Here is a 24901-nt window from a genome sequence, read left to right as displayed (position 1 = left end):
AAATGGCTCTATATCTGTGATGGCTATGTATAATATGGCTCTATGGTTGAGATGTCTCTATGACTGTGAGGACTCTATGTCTGAGATGCCTACAACTGAGATGGCTCCATGGCAGTGATGGTTGACCTTACTCCATAGCTGAGATGGGCATAAGGCTGTGTTGGTTCTACAGCCTGCACTATGTCTGTGATATTTTGTGCCATTGTGCCAGTGCCCAAACAGTCAGCTTCAGGGAGTCTCAACGACTTCCGCCCAGTGGCACTCACCCCCGTCATCGCGAAGTGCTTTGAGCGGCTGATCTTGGCTCACCTCAAAGCCAGCCTCCCCCCCACACTGGACCCCCATCAGTTTGCCTACCGGCCCAACAGGTCTACAGAGGACGCCATATCTGCGGCCCTACACTCTGCCCTGACCCACCTGGACAACAACTCCTACATCAGGTTGTTGTTCATCGACTTCAGCTCCGCATTTAATACTGTCATCCCCGCCAGCTTGATCACCAAACTCACCGGACTTGGCATCACCACCTCCCTCTGCAATTGGACACTGGATTTCCTCACCAACAGACCACAGTCTGTTAGGATCAACAACCTCACCTCCTCCACTCTGACACGGACAAGCTCAGCCCTCTCCTCTACTCCCTCTTCACTCATGACTGCGTCCCTAAGTATGGCTCCAACGCCATCATAACATTTGCCGATGACACCACGGTGGTAGGACTGATCAGGGACAACAACGAATCAGCCTATAGGGAGGAGGTCCAGAACCTGGCAGCCTGGTGTACCAATAATAACCTCGTCCTCAACTCAAAGAAGACGAAGGAAATCATCGTTGACTTCAGGAAGACCAGAGGTGGCAGGCATACCCCCATCCACATAAACGGGACTGAGGTGGAGCGCGTCTCCAACTACAAATTCCTCGGGGTACACATCTCAGAGGATCTGTCCTGGTCCCTCAATACCACCAAACTGATCAAAAAGGCGCATCAGCGCCTTTACTTTCTGAGGAGGCTTAAGAAAGCTCACCTGTCCCCCCAGATCCTGTCCAACTTCTACCGCTGTACCATCGACAGCATCCTGACCACCTGCTTCACAGTATGGTACAGCAGCTGCACCACAGCTGACAGGAAGGCACTGCAACGGGTGGTGAAAACCGCTCAGCACATCATCGGTGCCCCGCTCCCTGCCATGGATGCCCTCCACCGCAAAGTGTCTGAGACGGGCCGGGAACATCATCAAGGACCCCTCTCACCCTAACCATGGACTATTTGCCCTCCTCCCATCAGGGAGGCGGTACAGGAACCTCATGTCTCGCACAAGCAGGCTGAGGAACAGCCTTTTCAATAACACCATTACACTGCTGAACTCACAGTCCCGTCGCTAGCTATCTTTTATACTCTCCCATTTGTATACATTTATTTGCCTATGTACCAGTTTAATTCATCCACAGTGCACTCATTGTTTAACCAGTATTATTATTTCTACTATCTTGCACTATGACCAGACGCTAAACTGCATTTCGTTGTACCTGTACTCGTATTTGTGCAATGACAATAAAGTTGAATTGAATTGAATTGAATAGAATTTCTATGTATGCGATGTCTCTATGGTTGAGATACCTATGATTTTGAAGGCTCTGGTTTTGGGCTCTGTGTTTGAGGTGGCTTAATGGGTCTATGGCTGAGAATACTCCGGTTGAGATGGCTCTATGTCTGTGATGCTTATATGTAAGAGACGTGTCTCTGCCTGAGATTATTATGGTAGAGATGGCCCAATTGCTGTTTGGTTGAAATGGCTCTATGACTGAGATGGCTCAATTGGTTTGTTGGCTCTCTGGTTATATAGCCGGGATGGCCCTATGGCTTTAATGGTCCTATGGCAGAGATGACCATATGGTAGAGATGGCTCTATGGCAGAGATGGCCATATGGCAGAGATGGCTCTATGGCAGAGATGGCCTTAAGGCAGATATGGCAATACGCCAGAGATGGCCCCAAGTCATAGATTGCCCTAAGCCAGCAATGGCCCACCAGAGATGGCTCTATGGCAGTGATGGCTCCGTGGTTGTAATGGCTCCATGGTCGAGAAGGCTCTGTGGCTGATGGGTTTCTGGCTGTGACAGCTCCATGGCTGAGATGGGTTTTGCTAAAATCTACTCTATGGTTTACTGATGTGAATGGGACTTTGCCGGATGGAAGCAGACTGATTTGATACTTCACAAATCTAAATTTAGTATGGAAACAGGAAAAAAAAAATTCTAGAAAAGGTCAATGTATATCAGTGGAAGAGAACATCGAGGATAAAAAATGAACACTGGTCAGGCCAGATCTGGCATGTGAAACAAACTTAATGTTGCTGGTCAAACACCCTTTGCCAGAACATTAGATTTAGATTTCCAGCATCTGCAATTTGTTTGATTTTCAGAATATGAGAATAATTTTTTTCAAGATTTCCCCTGGCGAGCAGGTGCAGCCACTGGTGAGTCTAGACATTCTGAGCATTTTGTGATCCATTCCAATGACATTAGGCAGATTCTGGCAAAAACTATTTTAAGTTGGGGAAAAAAACTTTTCCATAAACATGAGGAAAAAAAATCTGATGTATTATTTTAATTTCACCATTGTTTGTTATCATTTGAGCTTTCCACCATTTACAGTTGTAAAATATTTCATATTGGAATATGTTTGTGCCTTTTAATCAAGTTATCAGAGTGCAAACTAATTTAAAAAAAAAGAAAACATAAATTCCTTATTTCTCAACTGTGCATGGGGTATGGGTTCATTTGCTTTTCCTCTTATGATTTCATTTGCTCTCCCTCTTTTTGAAGAATTCTAAAATTATTTTTAAAATGCAAGGTTGAGCTTAGTCCAACTCCTCTGCCGGCCCTTTCTGGAATTTGTAATACTTGAAATGAATAACAAGACTCAGTTTGGCACAGTGGTGTAGTGATAGATATATTGCCTCACAGCGCCACAGACTCAGGTTCTATCCTGACCTTAGGTGTTGTCTGTGGGGAGTTGGAACGTTCTCCCCGTGACTGCATGGGTTTTCTCAGGGTGATCCGGTTTCCTCCAACATTCCAAAGACTGGTGCGTTTGTAGGTTGATTGGTTTCAGTAAATTGTCCATAATGTGCAGGACATAAAACTAGCGTAGGTGTGATTGCTGGTCGGCGTGGACTTGGTGGTCTGAAGGGCTTGTTTCCACACTGTATCTCAAAACTCTAAAATGCAAGTCTCTTCTGTTTAACGAACATTCAGTTAAATCCTTGAATTTAGCGATGATTTATTATTTAAGTTGTCACTTAAGGAAGGTTTTGTTTGCTACAATTAAGTATAGTGAACACTGTTGGAGTCTCTTTCAAACACAGGTCTGTCAAAACTAATAACATTTAACAGCCTTTTGATCTGGTTAATGTGAAGGAGTCTGAAAAGAAAACAGGCTATTTAAACTGGAAAAAAAATCCTCTCGAGGACATGTGCTCTTCAATCAGTCTTGAATTTTTCTGCTCGTCCAAACAAGTGTAGTTTTTTTTACATTAACTCGATTCTTGCAAGGCATAGAATGACTTCTCACACAATCTATGACAATTTATTTCCTCATTAAAGGTAATGGTTTACTGCTCCCCCCACTACATGATTCTTTGATTAATGATAGATTAAGAAGCTAACCCCAGTAGAGATCTGTACCGTGGCAGTACACAAATAACAACAGACTCAAGGAACTGACAATGCTGGTTTATAAAAAAAGACAAAGTGCTAGAGTAAGACCAGAGGACAGAGGAGCAGAATTGGGCCATTTGGCAGCATCCTCTACATGCCCTTCCAACTCAGTGAGTCAGGCAACATCTCTGGATAACATGGATCAGTGAAGTTTCAGGTCGGGACCCTTCTTCAGACTAATAAATAACACTGAATAAACTAGTTCAATCATTTCCTGCCCCCAAATTAACCATGAGTGGCATAGAAGCTTTGAGATTTCTTTTAAATTAGCATTTTTTTATGAGAATAGGCAAGAACAGTACAATTCACACCCATAAATCAACTGTCATTATACAAAATAACTACAATGAACATTTCATGATTTTACAGTCATTCAATTGGCTCTATTTCTTAAGGACTAATCAAAGTTAGACCACTGTACACTTGCACCAGAACCCTATTAAATTTTAACAGGTCAGACCAAACTGATAATTTATCCTTAGGCACAGATTTCCATTGCAATATTTCACAAAATGTTCTGTACATATGTTGCAGACTGAGAATTTGCCAAAATTAAGTGCATACACCAAGTAAAGCTCAGACATGGGTAATATTCTGGGGCATCTAGGCTGCATGTTTATTAGTTCTTTTGTAACCCTTCCGTTTCTATCCCTGGTTCTGAATAAATTATTGTGGTGAGTGACAAGGAGCAAATTAGATGTGCACATATTTCAATGCCACAGCAGCCACTTCAGAATACCAATGACTGATACAATAATTTAGATAGACATTTAAGAAAAATAATGAGAAACAAGCTCATGGAGCAATGCCTTATGGTTAAATCGAGGATAATATTTGATGATGGGACAGGATTTAAAGTTGTAAGTGTCTAGTTGTCTTTGAAACATTTAAATAAACTCCCTAAGTTATCAAGTTAAAAAGGAGCCTGATAGACTATGCAGGAACATTCTCCTTTGGTTGGATGCTAGCAGGGACACACGCTTCCTTTCTGTGCTCAGATTTCCATTTAAAAAACATTTGGAGCTAAAAATAGTGGGATTTGATTTCCTTTCCTCCACCTCAGTACTGGTGGCAGTATTCTATAACGTAATTAGTTTGCATTAGGTTTTGATCATTAGCTGTGTAGTTGAACCTCCGGAGAAGTGAAATGCAGGCAATGTTTTATCCGTGCAACTCTTAAAAGGTTTATAAAACATTTGCACTGCCTGTTGTGAATCAAAAACAAAACCACCTGATTCTATGGCACTAGGATACTTGTCACTCTCTTTGAACTGAGAGGTAACACAATGTATTTTGTTGATTTTGGTGGAGGAACTTTATCCATTGTGACTTTCCTCATCCAGGTAGAAAGAGGTACACAGCACGGCAGGTGAATGGCACTTGGAAGAAAATGAATCTGTTTGATAACCAGCTACAACACTGAGCAATATGTGCCTTCTGCATTTCTTGCATAGTTAGCCAAGCCATTGGACTACCAGAGCTGGTGTTTACCACTAAAGATACTCATTCTGTGTACAGCTCAACAGTTTGGTGACGGGTCCTACCAGAAACATTAACTTCATTCTCTTTCAAATGCCGACAGCTTTGTCTATTTCCAGAATTTTCAGTTTCTTAAGAAGAATTGACATAGTTGGGAGCCCAAGTAGACGCGGCTCTGTGCTTCTTTGTTATTATATTTATAACAATAAAAAGAGAAACGATAGATAAAACCTCTTCCCAGCATTTGCCTGGATCAAGCACTCGCTACAATCCTTTCCCTTCTCTGAATTGCCTTTGTAGATCATACATCCATTTAGCCTGTCCATGGAAACATTATAATAGCACATATAGATCACATCCTTCATAATTTTCCAATTTAAAAAATGAAATACATAAAATATAAAAAATTTCCTCCAGCACAATATAATCAGTCTCAATGATACACGCATAGTTTACATCGCAAAAGTGGAGTGGAATGCACTAGCAAATCGCGGTGTATTTGGCAACAGAAAGAAACCACTGCTTAACGTCAGTTTGCATACTGACCTCTAACATTGGCAGCCAGCCTAATATCCAGTATTATAGGTGGTTGGCTAAGATGTGAGCAGTTCCAGTCAGAATATATAATGCCATGGATCCTCTGATTAAATTGAAGGTGTGAGTGAGTGAATGATTGAATTAATTAATTTCATTGCTTGAAATAAGCCTAGTTTGGAGCAAAGCCATCCTTTTGTACATCGTTTTTTTCTTGAACATTATTCTGCAGTTGTGAAGAAAAACAGAAATTGAGCAGGTCCAGAAAAGCAGTGAACATTTCACAGCTAGATTGTTGCTCTTGCTCAGAAACAGTACTGTTACTTATCTTCAGTTGCCGATGGACCTGTTGTGCATTTAGAGCATTTTATTTAAATTATACATTTTCTAACATTTAAATTAAATCCTTCAAATATGCACTATGAGTGGGATGCAAGCAACTGTGCAAAATCTGAAAGTCCTTGCCCAGCAGAAAAGAAAATGAAAAGGACAACATTTTATAAGGTTATTAAATCAGGACTCAAGTGGTTGAAAAGTCAAGACTCGAGTGGTTCAAGGGGTTGAAAGTGTAGTGCCAATTCAAGGCAGCACTACCAAAAATAAACCCGTAGATATTATGGATTTATAAATCATTGTGTAATTATTTAAATAATTTCATAGTACATAATGCTTAAGTTGCTCAGTATTTACCATTTACAACGATTTTCACATTGTTCAGATTGAAGCAGTGACAGAGCAGACCGCAACATTTAACTTCTGTCCACACACATTTTAGAGACTGCCTTGCTCCTCTCATTTTAGAAAGAAGCAGATTGTACTGTTTCAAATATAAATTATGAATAGTGTATGTACATTGGTGAAATTGTGATAACAATCTTAATACGTTGTTCTTTCTGACATCCCTGTAAATATTTCTCCCGGATTCTGGTTATACTTAATCTTTAAAAGAAATATCCAAGTCAGAGAACATTTTAGGCACTTCACAGTCTCAAAATAAATCTTTGGAATCCACAAGCAGAGTTTCCTAATTTCTGAATTAGAAGCTGTTTCAAAAATAAAAAGACGTTGCAGAGAAATGTAAGGGATCTACCCTCCTTGAGGCCTCATTTGGAGTATTGTGTTTTGTTTGGACCACCCTGCTATGGTAAAGGTGTTGTTAAGCTGGAAAGAGTGTTCCTTGGAGCGCATGGGGAAGAGGGGTGATCTTATAGAGGTGTAAATGATCATGAGGGGAATAATTAGGGTAGATGTGCAGTCTTTTACCCAGAGTAGCAGAATCAAGAACTAGAGCACATAGGTTTAAGATGAGAGAAGAAATATTTCATAGGAATCTGAGGGGCAAGTTTTTCACACAGAGGGAGGTGAGTATATGGAGGTAGTTGACAAGTACTATAATAATATTTAAAATACATTTGGACAGCATGCGGATAGGAATAGTTTAGAGGAACATGGGCCACATGTGGGCAGGTGGAACTACTGTAGATAGGATATCTTGGTCGACATCAGCAAATTGGGGCAAAGGGGCTGTTTCCATGTTGTACGACTTTATGACTTTGATGGAGAATCAAAATAAATGGAGCAAAAACACATTAAAGCTTTATGGCTTCTGAATAAGACATTGGCTACAAAAACAAAACCTATTTTGTTGCTGGTTTGTTAGTTGCTTGCCATCTAGAAATTAGGGGGTTCAGATTATTAACCATCCAAGTGCCCATCCAGTATCATTGATTTGGTACAGATTTGATTTAGGTTTAAAAGATGGTCAGCACTTCTCCAGGCTTTAAAATACAGCATTAACTAGTCATTATTTTTATAAACAACCCTTTGTCTATTTTAATACACTTTTCATCTGGGCGAAGGATGAACACTATTCCGTTCTTCGTTCCAAAACATATTCCGTTTCTTCGCAAGCTATAAATCCTACGTCTTTATCATAACTACATGAAGATTAATTCTAACAAATTACAGTTGGTCAAGTCTAGCAAGAAACCAAAAACTTTACTTTTACTTGTCACCTACAGTGCAATAATTTGAGGGTGGCACAGTGGCGCAGCTGGTAGAGTTACTGCCTCACAGCGCCAGAAACCCGGGTTCGATCCTGACCTCAAGTGATGTCCTATGTGGAGTTTGCAAGTTCTCCCAGTGATTGCATGGGTTTTCTCCCACATCCAAATTATGGGGGTTTGTAGGTTAATTGACCTTTGTAAATTGCTGAAGTGTGTAAGGAGTTTGATGTTAAAGTGGGATAACACAGAACTAGTGTGCATGTGCGATTGCTGGTCAGCATGGACTTGGTGGGCTGAAGGGCGTATTTCATGCAGAATCTCTAATCTAAACTAAATAAATGCATCTAGCTATATATCATACAATATTCAATATGATAAATGCAGATTTTTCTGAATTCTTTAAAACCAATTGTTCCATGACATTATATAATATAGCAGCAATTAACAAGAACTGTTAACAAGAATTGGTTAATAATGTATTTCTGGATTACATCTTGACAGTCCAATGTTACCCCAATATTAATCCAAGTGTACATTATTGACCAACAGAGCACAGAATTCTTGTATTTTATTGCTTTCGTCAATGGTCTATAAATCACATTAGCCAGTTGTCAAAAGGCAATCTCAGGTAACGGTGTAGATACCCATACTAATGTTCATTAATGATATAGTACAGTACATTCCTTCTCTTGAGGTCAAACCTCCGTATATCTACTTATAAAGAGAGAGAGAGAGAGAGAGAGAGAGAGAGAGAGAGAGAGAGAGAGAGAGAGAGAGAGAGAGAGAGAGAGACGAGAGAGAGAGAGAGAGAGAGAGAGAGAGAGAGAGAGAGAGAGAGAGAGAGAGAGAGAGAGAGAGAGAGAGAGAGAGAGAGAGAGAGAGAGAGAGAGAGAGAGAGAGAGAGAGAGAGAGAGAGAGAGAGAGAGAGAGAGAGAGAGAGAGAGAGAGAGAAAGTGCAGCGTCTCCAAGTTCCTTCATAGAAACCATCATATATTTCCTTATGTTGAGAGAACAAGAAGTATTCCTTCACGGTAGCAGGCACGGGTCAGGCAGTCTTCCCTTCATTAACAAAATGCCAGTTGAATCAACGTCCAGTTAATAAGAAGAAACTGTGGCTGTTGATGGGACACGACTATTAAAACAACCTTAATTTGTGTTGCTCGAGCAGCAGTCACCAATGTTTGCAGCACTCTTGGAAAACTTGCACCAGATCCACAACCTTGCATGCAGGTAGGCTAGAAAAAAATCACCAACTTGAGAAGTCAAAATTGAGTCCGAAGTTCACTGAAGCTGACCTTGACAAATGCGGTAAAACAGTTCCACCTTCAAATGCAAATGTTCATATGGTCTCCTCTGATGACATCAGCAAAGGGTTAATATATTCAAATCCCTCAAATTCTGACTGGTCAATTCTTTTTATTACATCTCTGCAAGGGTGAAATAAAAAGTTAATATTGAAGCAACATTTAAATATAATGGTGATTCCAAGAAACAAACTCAAAACAAATAACACATCTGAAACTTACTATATGCTGTATATACTTTCTGTGTCTTTTTACAATACTGCACACAAAAATGTGACAAAGGAGTTCAAATTTCAAATTCCTTCAAAAAAGTTGACAAGCACTTTATTGGGTTCATGACTAACATAGTATCAACAAAAATAGTAAGATTAAACGAGAACTTACCAGTTTGAAGTTTTATCTTTATTTTATGAGGAGTTACGATGAGGGATTACGTGAAGACCCCGCCAGCACGCGTGCGCGGCATTCTTCAAAGCAGCGGTGTGGAATCACAGAAAATAGTAATTGAAGTAAACATAGTAAAGACAAGGAGAACTAAGATACCAGTTGACCTTTATAATTGAGGGCGGGAGCGGAGGGCACGTAATCCCTCATCGTAACTCCTCATAAAATAAAGATAAAAACTTCAAACTGGTAAGTTCTCGTTTAATCTTACTATTTTACTTCGGAGTCACGTGAGTGACTACGTGAAGATTTTAAAGCTCTGTGATTTCAAGCTGTGGAACAGTCCATGCTTCACTCACTGCCGGTCATTCAAGGGAGGAAGTATTCAGACATGCATCCAATTCAGGCAATAACAATTTATTTTAACAAAATAATCCTCCCTGGGTCTAAATATATTGCAGAATTCAAACTTGATTCCAGGACAGCAGGCTGTGCTGGTGGATGCATAGGGGTGCTGTCGTTGCTGATGACACTGTTATGAGCCCGACGGCTTTGATCTCTTCGTCGAGCTTTTCTCTGTACCATCGTCTGGGCGAGCAACCAATGATATGCCAGCTGTCAGAAGTTTTGACATTCTTCTGTAGTTTTACCTCCTGGGTTTTTGTGCCAGTCCCACTTTACCCCCAGATCGCATTGTTTGCTACAGGCATTTTTAAACAAAGTAAAGTTCACAGGAGGCCTATACTTCTGCGTAATTTTGTTGCCTGTTCCTGCAGAAGATGGAAGTACAGGTAGTCGATGCTGGCCGCCAGCCTGGTCTGTAATGGTACTTTTCGTTGATCCGTAATTTTGGTGATCACTCCCAGTAGCTCTTTAGGATTCTGCACCCCCTGCACACTGCCGTTTTCTTCAGCCACGTCCCCTTCTTCCGGACCAGCCCAGCCCTGGTCCACAATGCATTCCTCTATTGAGGGAGATGCATTGTTTTACAGCCCTCGATAAGGTGCTGTTGTGGGAGTGCGAAGACTCCCATAGTGAGCTTGCTCCATCTCCCGGAGCAAGTCACGGCGGACCTCTGCTGCACTCGGGCAGCGCGCCCCTTCGGCCGGACACAGATGAGTATGATCGGCCGGTCTGAATCCTGCTGGGCTTTGCCTCCAGCTTGCTGCGCTGCTTTGAGTTGTACGACTCATGGCGCTGGATTCAGCTTGGAGTCGGTAAGTGGACCTTAGTAACCACGCCAACGGTCACTTTCACTGCCCTTAGGCAGTGCGTCCTTCTGGCCGGACTCCCTGAGTCTATTGGCCGTACCGACTCCTGCCTGCCTGCAGCCCGCTGTGTCGTTTCCAGGTATACAGCTCGCGGTGCTGGGCTCAGCCTGCGCCGGTCGTACCCGGCTGTCGGCTGCCTGAACGTTCCTAGTTCCTCACAGCCTGCTGTCCTGGAATCGTTGTTTGCCCATGGCTTGTTGGCTGGCGGAACCTTCCTAGCTCCTCACAGGTTGCGGTCCTGGAACCGCTGTTTGTGTATGGCTGTGGGCTGCCGGAACTTTCCCTAGTTCCCCGCAGCCTGCGGTCCTGGAACCGCTGTTTGCCCAAGGCTGTCGGCTGCCGGGACCTACCTGGTTCCCCGCAGCCTGCGGTCCTGGAACCGCTGGACGTTTAGAGTTTTCAAAAAGGAACTGCAGATGCTGGAATATCGAAGGTACACAAAATTGCTGGGGAAACTCAGCGGGTGCAGCAGCATCTATGGAGCGAAGCAATTAGGCGACGTTTCGGGCCGAAACCCTTCTTCAGACGTTTAGAGTTGTCGGCTGCCGGGAACTGTCTTATTCCCCGCGGCAGCCTGCGTTCCTGCAGCCGCTGGACGTCTCTGGTGTCGGCTGCCGAGAACTGCCTTGTTCCCCGCGGCAGCCTGCGGTCCTGGAACTGCTGGACGTTTAGAGTTGTCTGCTGCCGGGAACTGCCTTGTTCCCCGCGGCAGCCTGCGGTCCTGGAGCCGCTGGACGTCTCTGGTGTCGGCTGCCGGGACCTACCTGGTTCCCCACAGCCTGCGGTCCTGGAGCCGCTGGTAGCTCGTGGCTGTCGGGAACTGCCTGGTTTCCCGCGGCAGCCAGCGGTCCTGGTCCGTTTTTTCTTCCCCTTGTCCAACGTGCTGTAACATAAAGCACAGCAAGGGGAAGAATACAACTTCATTTTTTCCTTACCTGTGTAGGTCCGTTTGAATTTTTCCCGCGGGAGCGCTCCACCCCCGCCCGTCGCTGTTGCACTGCGTGAGACGCAAATATCGTTTGTGCAACAGTTATCGGGTGGTGTCCACCAGTTGGCACAGTTGGCCTGGTTGGCACAGCAAGTGCACGTATTTCTTATTCCTTTCTATGTTTATGAATGTTTGTGGAACAATAAAATTGCAAACACTGTTTCCACTTCATTCACCAGATCATGTAGTAGAATACTGCATCCATCTGAGTGGACACCACAACGAGCATTACACAGCATACACACAACCCGACATTGCGGTGGACACTAAAAGGTTTGGTGTCCCAGAAAACGAACATTACATTATTAGTGAAACCCAAACATTTTCACCAATGTGATCTAAACGGTACATTACCTTATGGATTTGAGCTATATCAATGGCCGATGATTCGTCAGAACGTTTGATTTTGGCTGTTTTTTTGGTAAGCAAATTGTCTCCGTAACGGTCGTTACGGAGCTTCCCGAAGTTGACACGAAGGAATGAAGTTAGTGACTTGGTCCGTACGAAAGGTAAACAAGAGACAGCGTGTTGCCAAATTGAAGATTGATTCAGTTTCTTAGTTTTGATGTCCAATTTATGTCCAAAAAATGTTTTTAATTGATTTTAAAAAGTCAGAAAATATATCGTAAATGGTCGTTGTTTTTTGACACCACGATGTTTTTGATATATTAAATTGGAAACTAAGAAAAAATTAATTAACTCGCCCAAAAATCGCTTCTACCATAGGATACCTTGTTGGGTTTTTGAAAAGCAGTATAGGTTTGGCGCCTCCGTGATTTAACTTACAGAGGTACAGACACTGATAACGGTCGTTGTGACAATGGACACCAAGCACAACGACTGTTAAGGGATCTTTACTGTATTGTATTATCATTATGTTACTGTAATTTTCTCCTGGTATTGATGAAGATAGTTCCCTAGATCATTATCAAAACTATATGTATGAGGGACCATTTGAAGTTTATTTATGAACTAAACATTCATGACTAAATGTGGCAGCGTTTGTAACGTCGCATTTTTAGCGGTAAAACGATGAAGATTGTCATGAAAAAAGTTTTTGACTTTCGATCTAGAAATTATCTAATTTATATCTGTTATTTATAAGGTGTATTGGTGAAAAAAACTGAATAATAATCTTGTTCCTCAAAATCTCTCCAGTATAGTAAAATGACACACACACACACACACACACACACACACACACACACACACACACACACACACACACACACACACACACACACACACGCACACACACACACACACACACACACACACACACACACACACACACACACACACGCACACACACACACACACACACACACACACACACACACACCCACACACACACACACACACACACACACATATAATATGCAGCTATATGCTGTGGTGAGGAAAGTTTAATTCAGAAGACAAAGGAGCAGAATTAGGCCATTCGCGCATCGAGTCTACTTGTGCTGAGGAATATCACAGTAAAAACAATTCAAACTAGTTACAGTCAAGAGTCATACAGCACGGAAACAGCCCCTTCAGCATAACTTGTTCAGGGCGACCAAGTGGCCCTTCTAAACTGGTCCCATTGGCTCGAGTTTGGCCCATATTTCTCCACATCTTTGCTATCCATGTGCTTCTCCAAATGTCCTTAAAATGTTCTTGTACCTGCCTCAAATACCACCTGTGTGAAAAAGTTGTTTTTTCACTTCACTTCACTCGGATTCCGAATATTACCCCTTTCACATTAAACCTCTAGTTCTTGATTCCCCGACCCTGGGTAAGCGTCTCTGTGCATTCACCTTTTCTATTCCCCTCATGATTTTATACACCTCTATAAGATCAACCCTCATCCACCTATGCTCCAAGGAATAAAGTCCAAGATTGTCAAACCCTCCCTATAGCTCAGGGCCTCATGTTCTGGCAACATACTTGTAAATCATCTCTGCTTGCTCTTTAGCATATAGTTATCTTTCCTATAGAGGGTGACCAAAAATAAAGGGGGACCACTTCCACCCAAGCAGAATATCAGGTGCTGTTCCTCCAGTTTTGGTGGAGTCTCACTCTGGTAATGGAGGAGGCCAAGGACAGAAAGGTCAATATGGTCTCACTGATGTAAAGGAGGCCACATCAGAAGGACCAAATAAGACAGGATTTGAAGAGGTGCACATGAATCTTTGTCTCACCTGGAATAGTGGGGATGTCTGTGTTAAAAACTATCGTGTTCTGTGCTCTTTATTATTAGTATGGCGACCACACATTTCACTGTACCAATTGGTACATGTGACAAATAAATGTATCTTGTATCTTGAATCTTGAGGAGATGCTGGGATCCCTGGATGAAGGTGAGGGAGTTGGAGGCAGGCATTACATCTCCTGTGGTTGCAGGGGAAAGTACTTTGGAGGTTGTGGATAATCTAGGAATGGATGAGGGAACAAAGCAGTTGCTGAGAGAGTGGTTTCTGCAGATAACAGAAAGGGGTCAGGACAGGAAGATGTTACAGGTGGGACATAATGTGACCTGACATAATGATGTGTTGGATGTGGAGGCTGGTGGAGTGAAAGATGAGCACCAGGGGAAGTCTATCCATGTGCAGCCTGGAGAGAAAGGGAGCAGGACCAGAACTGCAGGACACAGAGGAGACACAGGTGAAGGATCTATCCATAAGAACAGGAGGATAATGTTTACTGAAGAAAGAAAACATGTCCTGGAGTGGAAAGCCTCATCTTGGGAGCAGATGTGGCGAACTGCAACATCCTCTGCCTGACCGAGACATGGCTGACCTAACTGGTGCTGGATAAGGTAATCTGCCCAACCGAGTCCTTCACTATCTACTGTGCTGACAGAACAGAAGAATCTGGGAAATCCAAGGGTGGAGGAGTCTGCCTCATGACTAATAATAACTGGTGTTTTCGTCCCCTAATTTGAGAAAGGACATTCGTGCTATTGAGGGAGTGCAGCGTAGGTTTACATGGTTAATTAAAGGGATGGCAGGACTGTCATATGCTGAGAGAATGGAGCAGCTGGGCTTGTACACTCTGGAGTTTAGAAGGAGGAGAGGGTATCTCATTGAAACATATAAGATTGTTAAGGGTTTGGACATGCTAGAGGCAGGAAACATGTTCCCGATGTTGGGGGAGTCCATAACCAGGGGCCACAGTTTAAGAATAAGGAGTAAGCCATATGGAACGGAGACAAGGAAACACTTTTTCTCACAGAGAGTTGTGAGTCTGGAATTCTCTGCCTCAGAGGTGGAGGCAGATTCTCTGGATGCTTTCAAGAGAGAGCTAGATAGGGCTCTTAAAAATAGCGGAGTCAGGGGATATGGGGAGAAGGCAGGAACGGGGTACTGATTGGGGATGATCAGCCATGATCACATTGAATGGCGGTGCTGGCTCTAAGGGCCAAATGGCCTAATCCTGCACCTATTATCTACTGTAACCCTGGACATATTAAGACCCTTTCTCATTCCTGCACGCATCTGACGATCTCATGCCGTCTATTCTACCTTCCCCGTGAGTTCGGCTCAGTGATCGTCACAGCCGTCTACATTCCAACGCATGCTGACAACGACGTGGCACTATCGGCCCTACACAATGTACTATGCCGACACCGAAAGAACCTGGATCGGGCTATGGTGGTGGCTGGAGATTTTAATAAATCAAATCTCAAAAAGGTCATGCCCGACTTCCACCAACACATCACGTGTACCTTGGAGCACTGCTACACGCCGTTCTGGAAAGACTACAAGGCCGTTTCACTCCTCCTTTTGGAAAATCTGACCACGCTGCCATTTTCCTGCTGCCGGAGTATAAACAAAGGATAGTACGGGAAGCGGCAGTGACGAGGGACGTAAAGCGGTGGTCTGACCAGACAGAGGTCATGCTGCAAGATGCACTGAACAATCTCGACTGGAATATATTCCAAACAAGTTCCAGTGACGTCAGTGAGTTCGCGAAGCGGTTACAGACTTCATTGCAACAATAGTCGATAACATTGTCCCCACGGTAAGGGTTAGCAACTTTCCTAACCAAAAACCCTGGGTGGACAGGTCTATTCGTGTTGCCTTGAATGCTCACCCTGCTACCTACAACTCTGGCCTGGCATCCGGAAATATGGACGTCTACAAAGTAGAGTCCTACCGACTGCGAAGGGCAGTGAAAGACGCAAAAAGGAGGTGCAGTGACAAGATAGAGTCACAGATGGGGCAGCAGGACACCAGACGCCTTTGGCAGGGGCTACGGACTATAACTAACTACCGGAGCAGCCCCCCCTCAACCGGAAGTGCCGACACCTCCCTAGCTGATGACCTGAACTCTTTCTATGCACGTTTCGAGACGGGCAACATCATCCCCGGCTTGCTGGCTAACGACAACACCGCCATCGTGCTGGCTAGCGAGGCTGGAGGGAGGTCCTCCGCTGGGGAAGTGCACGCATTCTCGTTGTCCGAGCACGACGTGAGGAGGGCTCTGACATGTGTGAACACGAGGAAAGCTGAAGGCCCAGTTGGTATATCTGGGCGAGTACTTAAGTCTTGTGTTACTCAGCTAGCTCTGGTGCTCACGACAATATTCAACCTCTCCCTGGGCAAGTCTGTGGTCCCTGCCTGCTTCAAAAGATCGATCATTGTACCTGTACCAAAGAATGCTTCTCCAGCGTGTTTGAATGACTACCGATCGGTGGCCCTCACCTCGGTAGTCATAAAATGCTTCGAGAGGCTGGTCAAGAAACACATCTGCGCCTTACTCCCTCGCAACATGGACCCGCTGCAGTTCGCATACTGTCCGAACAGATCCACGGATGATGCGGTCCTCCAGGTTCTGCACACCGCTCTCTCTCACCTTGACAGCCAGAAGGGGGGCTATGTGAGGATGCTGTTCATTGACTTCAGTTCAGCCTTGAATACGATAGTCCCCACCAGACTTGCTGAGAAGCTACTGGAATTGGGGCTCAACACTCCCCTGTGTGCCTGGGTCCTGGATTTTCTCACCGCCAGGCCCCAGGTAGTCAAGATGGGAGGAAATACATCAAAGACCCTCACCCAGAGCACAGGATACCCCCAGGGTTGCGTCCTCAGACCCCTACCGTACTCCCTGTACACACATGACTGTGTGACCAGGTTCAGCTCCAACTCCATCATCAAGTTTGCTGATGACACTTTGGTGGTGGGCCTGTTCACTGATAATGATGAGAAGGCCTACCGGGAAGAGGTGGCTGATCTGACACTCTGGTGTCAGGACAACAGCCTCCTCTTGAATGTCAATAAAACGAAGGAGCTGATCGTGGACGTTAGGAAGGCACAACATCCTATGACGCACACGCCACTGAAGATAAATGGGGATACTCTGGATATGGTGAGCAGCTTTAAATACCTGGGAGTCCACATATCAGAGGATCTGACATGGTCATCACACACTGTCGCACTGGTGAGTAAGGCAAGGCAGCGCCTTTACCACCTCAGGCAGCTAAGGAAACAGAGTCTCTCTGAGGATCCTCCAATGCTTCCAGTACACAGCGTCTGTAGAAAGCATCTTGTCCAGAAACATCACATTCTGGTTTGGGAACTGCTCTGCCCAGGACAAAAAGGCTCTGCAAAGAGTATTGCGTTCGGCCGTACGCACTATGGGAACTACACTCGCCCCTCCGCAGGAACTATACATCAGAAGGTGCCGATCCAGAGCCAGCAACATTATGGGGGACCACTTCCACCCCAGCAACAGACTGTTCCAGCTGCTACAGTAAAACGATTAGTCCAAGTCAACATGGATTTATGAAAGGGAAATCATGCTTCACTAATCTTCTGGAATTTTTTGAGGATGTGACAAGTAAAATGGATGAAGGGGAGCCAGTCGATGTAGTGTACCTAGACTTTCAGAAAGCCTTTGATAAGGTCCTGCATGGGAGACTGGGTACTAAAGTTAGAGCACATGGTATTGGGGGTAGGGTGTTGACATGGATAGAAAATTGGTTGGCAGACAGGAAGCAAAGAGTAGGAGTGAACGGGTCCATTTCAGAATAGCAGGCAGTGGCGAGTGGAGTGCCGCAAGGCTCTGTGTTGGGGCCGCAACTGTTTACCATATATATTAATGTTTTGGAAGAGGGAATTAGGAGCAACACTAGCAAGTTTGTGGATGACACAAAACTGGGTGGCAGTGTGAACTGTGAAGAGGATATTAGGAGGTTGCAGGGTGACCTGGACAGGTTGAGTGAGTTGGCAGATGCAGTATAATATAGATAAATGTGAGGTTATCCACTTTGACGGCAAAAACAAGGGGGCAGATTATTATCTCAATGGGGTTAGGTTAGGTAAGGGGGAGGTGCAGCGAGACCTGGGCGTCATTTTACAGCAGTCACTGAAAGTTGGCGTGCAGGTACAGCAGGCAGTGAAGAAAGCTAATGGAATGTTGGCCTTCATAACAAGATGATTTCAGTATAGGAGTAAAGAGGTTCTTCTGCAGTTGTATAGGGCTCTGGTGAGACCACATCTGGACTATTGTGTTCAGTTTTGGTCTCCTAATTTGAGGAAGGACATCCTTGTGATTGAGGCAGTGCAGCGTAGGTTCACGAGATTGATTCTTGGGATGGCGGGACTGACATATGAGGAAAGATTGAAAAGACTGGGCTTGTATTCACTGGAGTTTAGAAGGATGAGGGGGTATCTTTTAGAAACATATAAAATTATAAAAGGACTGGTCAAGCTGGATGCAGGAAAAATGTTCCCAATGTTGGGCGAGTCCAGAACCAGGGGCCACAGACTTAGAATAAAGGGGAAGTCATTTAAGACTGAGGTGAGAAAAAACGTTTTCACCCAGAGAGTTGTGAATTTATGGAATTCCCTGCCACAGAGGGCAGTGGAGGCCAAGTCACTGGATGGGTTTAAGAGAGACTTAGATAGAGATCTAGGGGCTAGTGGAGTCAAGGGATATGGGGAGAAGGCAGGCATGGGTTATTGATAGGGGACGATCAGCCATGATCACAATGTATGGCGGTGCTGGCTCGAAGGGCCGAATGGCCTCCTCCTGCACCTATTTTCTATGTTTCTATAATAGGCTCCAAACTGCAAGTTTCACAAGGTCCCAGCCAATTGAATTGCCTCAAAAACTAAACGGGAATATGTTCATGACTAGTATTTATTAAAGGTAGATAAAAATGCTGGAGAAACTGAGCAGGTGAGGCAGCATCTACGGAGCGAAGGAATAGGTGACGTTTCGAGTCGAGACCCTTCTTGTACCTCCCTCCAACTCTCCAACCCAGACCCGTTATCACAGCCACGTTTGCTTTCTCGGGACTTGCCTGCGCCTCCATCTTGTACCTCTCCTCCTCTCATCTTAAGTATTTATTAAAAATATATTTACCAACATAAAATCATCCTAAATTTTACAAACAATTTATTTATTCCAGAAACTGTATGAAATAAAACATTTTAACTCAAGATAGGAAGATAAGTTAACTTATTGTAAAATACATGCCAAACTATAACTTTAAAAAGTAAAGAATCATGATCCGAATTTAAAATCTCCAAAATATACAAATGGACTTACTCACGCATCATCCGGTGTGAGCTGCACAGGTTCACTTGTAAACTGAGTGTCAAAGTTTTCCAACCCATAATCATCGGTAATTTGTGGCTTAAAGGGAGGAGTCACTTGTTTCTTTTCCAACTGAAATAAGAACATTCGGAATGCAGTCAGAACACTGCAAATTCATGTGCAGAACAGTGAAAGGTAAAACAATTCAGTTTAAGTATACAACTTTGGGCAGTACTTCCTCTGGCAGCTGTTTCCATATACCCACTCCCCACTGTGTGAAAAGGTTACCCCTTGGATTCCTATTAAATCTTTCCCGTCACCTTAGAAACATAGAAAATAGGTGCAGGAGTAGGCCATTCGGCCCTTTGAGCCAGTATTGCCATTCAATATGATCATGGCTGATCATCCAAAATCAGTACCCCGTTTCTGCTTTCTCCCCATATCCCTTGATTCCATTAACCCCAAGAGCTATATCTAACTCTGTCTTTAAGAGCTCTCTCTTGAAAGTATCCAGAGAACCGGCCTCCGGTTCTGAGGCAGAGAATTCCACAGACTCACAACTCTCAGTGAGAAAAAGTATTTCCTTGTCTCCAAAGACAAAGACATTGTGACAGTGTAGATTTCCCCCAGCCACCCCATCCTCACAGAGACATGCAGGCCTGCAGTCCAACTGGACTCCGCAAACTGTGCAAACAGCTGGCAGAGACCTGGATCCTACCTCAAGTTCAAGTTCAAGTGAGTTTATTGTCATGTGTCCCTGATAGGACAATGAAATTCTTGCTGTGCTTCAGCACACAGAACATAGTAGGCATTTACTACAAAACAGATACGTGTGTCCATATACCATTATATAAATATATACACACATGAGTAAATAAACTGATAAAGTGCAAATAACAGATAATGGGTTATCAATGATCAGAGCCAGGTTTAATAGCCTGATGGCTGTGGGGAAGTAGCTATTCCTGAACCTGGTTGTTGCAGTCTTCAGGCTCCTGTACATTCTACCTGAAGGTAGCAGGGAGATGAGTGTGTGGCCAGGATGGTGTGGGTCTTTGATGATACTGCCAGCCTTTTTGAGGCAGCGACTGCGATAAATCCCCTCGATGGAAGGAAGGTCAGAGCCGATGATGGACTGGGCAGTGTTTACTAGTTTTAGCAGTCTTTTCCTCTCCAGGGTGCTCAAGTTGCCGAACCAAGCCACGATGCAACCGGTCAGCATGCAACAGCTCGACTACAAATTATCATCATGGGTCTTGCAGTTTATAGTTCTTCGTGCTCATAATTGCAATACTTAGTCCTTAAATGTAGTGGGATTGGCAAGATATTCTGTTTCGTTATGATTCGATGGACACCTCTGCCATTGTTCACTAGCAGTTCTGAAATTTCACGAAGTATTCCTTCTTTGTTCTACCTACCTTGAATAGTTACTTCCTTTAAGTATCATTGACCATTTGGTTTATAAACAGTTGTTTGTACACAAAAAGCTAACTTGTCAGCCAGCGTTCCTTCAAATTGTTCACAATTTTTGAATGGACTGCTTTTTGAGCTTTGACGGAAATGTTTGTTTTGTAGCTTGGTACCACAATGACGTTCCCACGGTGTCATTTAACATCACATTTCTTCAATTAGCGTTGCATTTCACACTTGCAAATTATTTTGGCAAAAAGCAAATAGTCAATGTGGACTGAGTGTGTTGGAATGTGGAATACTGTTTAGCCTTTAGTTGGCATCTCTTCACTACTTAAAGAAAATAACTTCTTGTATGATTAATCTCAATCCAAAAGTTATTAATTTCCATTTTCTGTCCTCCAATTGGAGACTGGAAAACATTAATGGAGAAATTCTGGAATCTTTGTGAACATCAGCAGAGCTTCTGAGAATGACCTGCATGCAGCTGATACCTCAGTCTCAGAAATTTCATTTGGTATTAAACATATTTTCACAACTGCACTCATTTTAACTGTTGGATAGAGATTACTGACATTGAAAGATTGGATAATTCAATGTTCATATAGTTGGGGTGTAGGCTACTCAACAACTCCTCCTTCTTGGAGGAAAAATGTTCCCAATGTTGGAGGAGTCCACAACCAGGGGCCACAGTCTAAGAATGAAGGGGAAGCCATTTAAAACTGAGACGAGAAAAAACTTTTTCACCCAGAGAGTTGTGAATTTGTGGTACAGGTACATAATTAGGTGGTTAAATCTTAGCTGGGGAACACCACAGGAAAAGTATATGGAACTCAATATCCACTCAAACCTTCCTTCCAGACTCAATTTTACCTTCCCAATGTATACCAGACTGAATAAACATCCTGGCAGGGTAGGTTCTGCATTAAGGTGCAGCGTAAAGCAGGCATGGATTTTACTCAGATGGCTTGTAACCCTGACAATCTATTTGTTGCTATGGCAGTCAGCCTTCACAAACCACCTCCTGTTGATGCCCTGATGCATGGAATAGCAGAATGTGCAGAAATGGAATGATAGCCATGTCCTTCAATGTTCCTTCTTATATGTCAACCAAGAATGAAAGTAATCTATTGAGAATTTGTAATGTAAACCAAGTCATTCATGCAAAAATCAAGTGAAAATGATCTTTCAGGAAAAAAAAAATTTAAGATTAAAACCATGCCACAATTAAATTTCATTTAAAGTAATGTATTGCCAGAATGGCCTTGAAAGCTCAATATTCAGTAGAGAAGTGTTAGAAACATAGAACAATAGGTGCAGGAGTAGGCCATTCGAGCCAGCACCACCATTCAATATGATAATGGCTGATCATCTATAATCAGTACCACGTTCCTGCTTTTTCCCCATATCCCTTGATTTATTTAGCCCTAAGAGCTAAATCTAACTCTCTCTTGAATACATCAAGTGAATTGGCCTCCACTGCCTCCTGTGGCAGAGAATTCCATAGATTCCACTCAGTCCTAAATGGCCTACCCCTTATTCTTAAACTGTGACCCCTGGTACTGAAGGCCCCCGACATCGGGAACATTTTTCCGGCATCTAACCTGCCCAATCCTTTAATAATTTTATATGTTTCGATAAGATCATCTCTCGTCCTTCTAATGTTTAGTGAATACAATCCCAATCGACCCATTCTTTCATCCTATATCATTCCGCCATTCTGGGAATTAACTTGGTGAACCTACACTGCACTCCCTCAATAGCAATAATGCCCTTCCTCAAATTAGGAGACCAAAATTGCACACAATACTCCAGGTGCAGTCACACCAGGGCTCTGTACAACTGCAGTAGGACCTCCTTGCTCCTAAACTCAAATTCTCTAGCAATGAAGGCTAACATGCCATTCGCTTTCTTCACTGCCTGCTGTACCTGCATGCTTACTTTCAGTGAGTGATGTACTAGCACACCCAGGTCTCGTTGCACCTCCCCTTTTCCTAATCTGATACCATTCAGATAATAATCGACCTTCCTGTTCTTGTCACCAGAGGATAATCTCACATTTATCCACATTATTCTGTATCTGCCATGCATCTGCCCGCTCATCCAACCTATCCAAATCACCCTGCAGCCTCATCACAGCTCACACCGCCACCCAGCTTTGTGTCATCTGCAAACTTTGAGATGTCACGTTTAATTCCCTCGTCTAAGTCCTTAATATATACTGTAATTAACTGAGGTCCTAGCATCGAGCCTTGCGGCATCCCACTAGTCACTGCCTGCCATTCTGACTGTTTGCTTCCTGTCTGCAAACCAGTTCTCTATCTACCCCCAATACCATGTGGTCTAATTTTGCACACTAATCGCTTGTGTGGGATCTTGTCAAAGGGTTTTTGAAAATCCAGAGACACCACATCCATTGGTTCACCTTTATCCATTCTACTTACATAGAAAATAGGTGCAGGAGGAGACCATTCGGCCCTTCGAGCCAGCACCACTTGTTACATCCTCAAAAAATTCCAGAAGATTCGTTTTAGAAGAAGCAGATTAGATTTCTCCTTGATGAATCCATGCTGAGTGACCGATCCTGACACCGCTCTCCAAATGTTATAATAATTTACCAATGTAACTTTTGTGATATTTTACTATGGAAATTACCGTAAACTATTGCTCTTCTGGAATCTTATTGTATTATTATACCCAAAACTGCGCATCCCTCTGCAATTGGATCCTTGACGTCCTCCTCCACAGACCCCAGTCTGTCCGTATTGGTGGGAACGTGTCATCCTCGATAACAATCAGCACGGGAGCACCTCAAGGCTGCTTGCTCAGCCCCCTGCTGTACTCACTCTATACTCATGATTGTGTAGCCGGACATAGTGCAAACTCCATCATCAAGTTCGCCAACGACACCACTGTTGTGGGATGAATCACTGATGGCGATGAGACACAGTATAGAAGCGAGGTTGACCGATTGACCAAATGGTGCCAGCACAACAACCTGGCTCTCAACACTAGCAAAACCAAGGAACTGATTGTGGACTTTGGAAGGGGTAGGATGGGGACCCAGAATCCCGTTTATATCAAAGTGTCAAGAACTTCAAATTTCTGGACGTGCATATTTCCGAAGATCTTTCCTGGTCCCAGCACACCAAGTTGGCGATATGCAGAATATTGCCCTGCCGACTACAAATTCAGACGATTCAGAAAACTGATGCAGTTATAAAGTAGGCACATCAGCACCTCTTCTTCCTGAGAAGATTACAAAGATGTCAAGGAGGACTCCCTCGAACTTCTACAGGTGCACAGTAGGGAGCATTCTGACTGGCTGCATCGTGGCTTGGTTCAGCAACTCGAATGTCCAGGAGCGGAAAAGAATGCAGAAAGTTGTGACAACTGCCCAGTCCATCATCGGCTCTGACCTCCCCATCATCGAAGGGATCTATCGCAGTCGCTGCCTCAAAAAGGCAGCCTGCATCATCAAAGACCCACACCATCCTGGCCACACACTCATCTCTCCGTTGCCATCGGGAAGAAGGTACAGGAGCTTGAAACCTGGAACATACAGGTTCAAGAACAGCTTCTTCCCCACAGCCATCAGGCTACTAAATACGACATCAAACAAGCTCTGAACAATAACAGTTTATTGCACTTTATCTGTTTATTTATTTGTACGTCTATGGTATATAGACACACTGAACTTTTATCTCCTGTTCAGTATTATGTTTACATATTCTGTTGTGCTGCAGCAAGCAAGAATTTCATTGTCCGGAAGTGGCGGCGCTGCCAAGCAGCTGCGGCTCGCCTGCAGTCCGTCTGTCTTTTCCTTTTTTTTGTTTCCTTTTGTCTTGTTAAATGTATGTTTTAGTTTATTTTAGTTGTGTATGTGTAGGGGGGCTGGGGAAACTTGTTTTAACCTCTTCCTTCAACGGGGATGCAATCTTTTCTTTGTCGTATCCCCATCTCCGTCTGCGCTGAGGCCTAATATCGGAGCTGCAGCTTCCAACTGGAATTGACCTCGAGGCTCCGGTAGTAGAGCCTGTGGACTCACCATCGCAAAGCTGGCCAACTTCAGGGCTGTGGTGGCGCTGAGGCTGTGGCCCGACTTCGGAGCCTCGGAGGTTTCGACCGCGGGCCCAGTGGATGACATAATCGGGAGCTCACTGGTCCCAGGTTGATGACCGATTCTTTGTCCGCTGGACTGGAAGGTGGCAGCTTCGTCTGCCCCGGGCCGTGGAGTTTGAATCGGCCCATTCGCGGAACATGGATTCGGCCGCGGGAC

At 43.9% G+C, this 24901-nt stretch overlaps 1 protein-coding gene across 1 annotated transcript in view; it reads right to left on the bottom strand.

Moving 5' to 3' along the window:
• Positions 1 to 8632: 8632 nt before the first annotated feature.
• The window catches only part of LOC116990665 (protein kinase C zeta type-like), a 288589-nt gene continuing 272320 nt past the window's right edge, over positions 8633 to 24901 (bottom strand). Inside the window, exons 16-17 of the mRNA XM_033048584.1 lie at positions 19229 to 19344; positions 8633 to 9165 (exon numbers count right to left, since the gene is read on the bottom strand). Of these exons, the coding sequence (XP_032904475.1) occupies positions 9078 to 9165; positions 19229 to 19344 (204 nt within the window). The 3' untranslated portion in view covers positions 8633 to 9077. The remainder of the gene's footprint in view (positions 9166 to 19228; positions 19345 to 24901) is intronic.

The sequence above is a fragment of the Amblyraja radiata genome, chromosome 31 (assembly GCF_010909765.2).
Source record: "Amblyraja radiata isolate CabotCenter1 chromosome 31, sAmbRad1.1.pri, whole genome shotgun sequence".
Classification (NCBI taxonomy): Eukaryota; Metazoa; Chordata; class Chondrichthyes; order Rajiformes; family Rajidae; genus Amblyraja; species Amblyraja radiata.
Note: the sequence above shows the minus strand (reverse complement) of the source record. Positions and strands in the feature narration are given on the sequence as shown.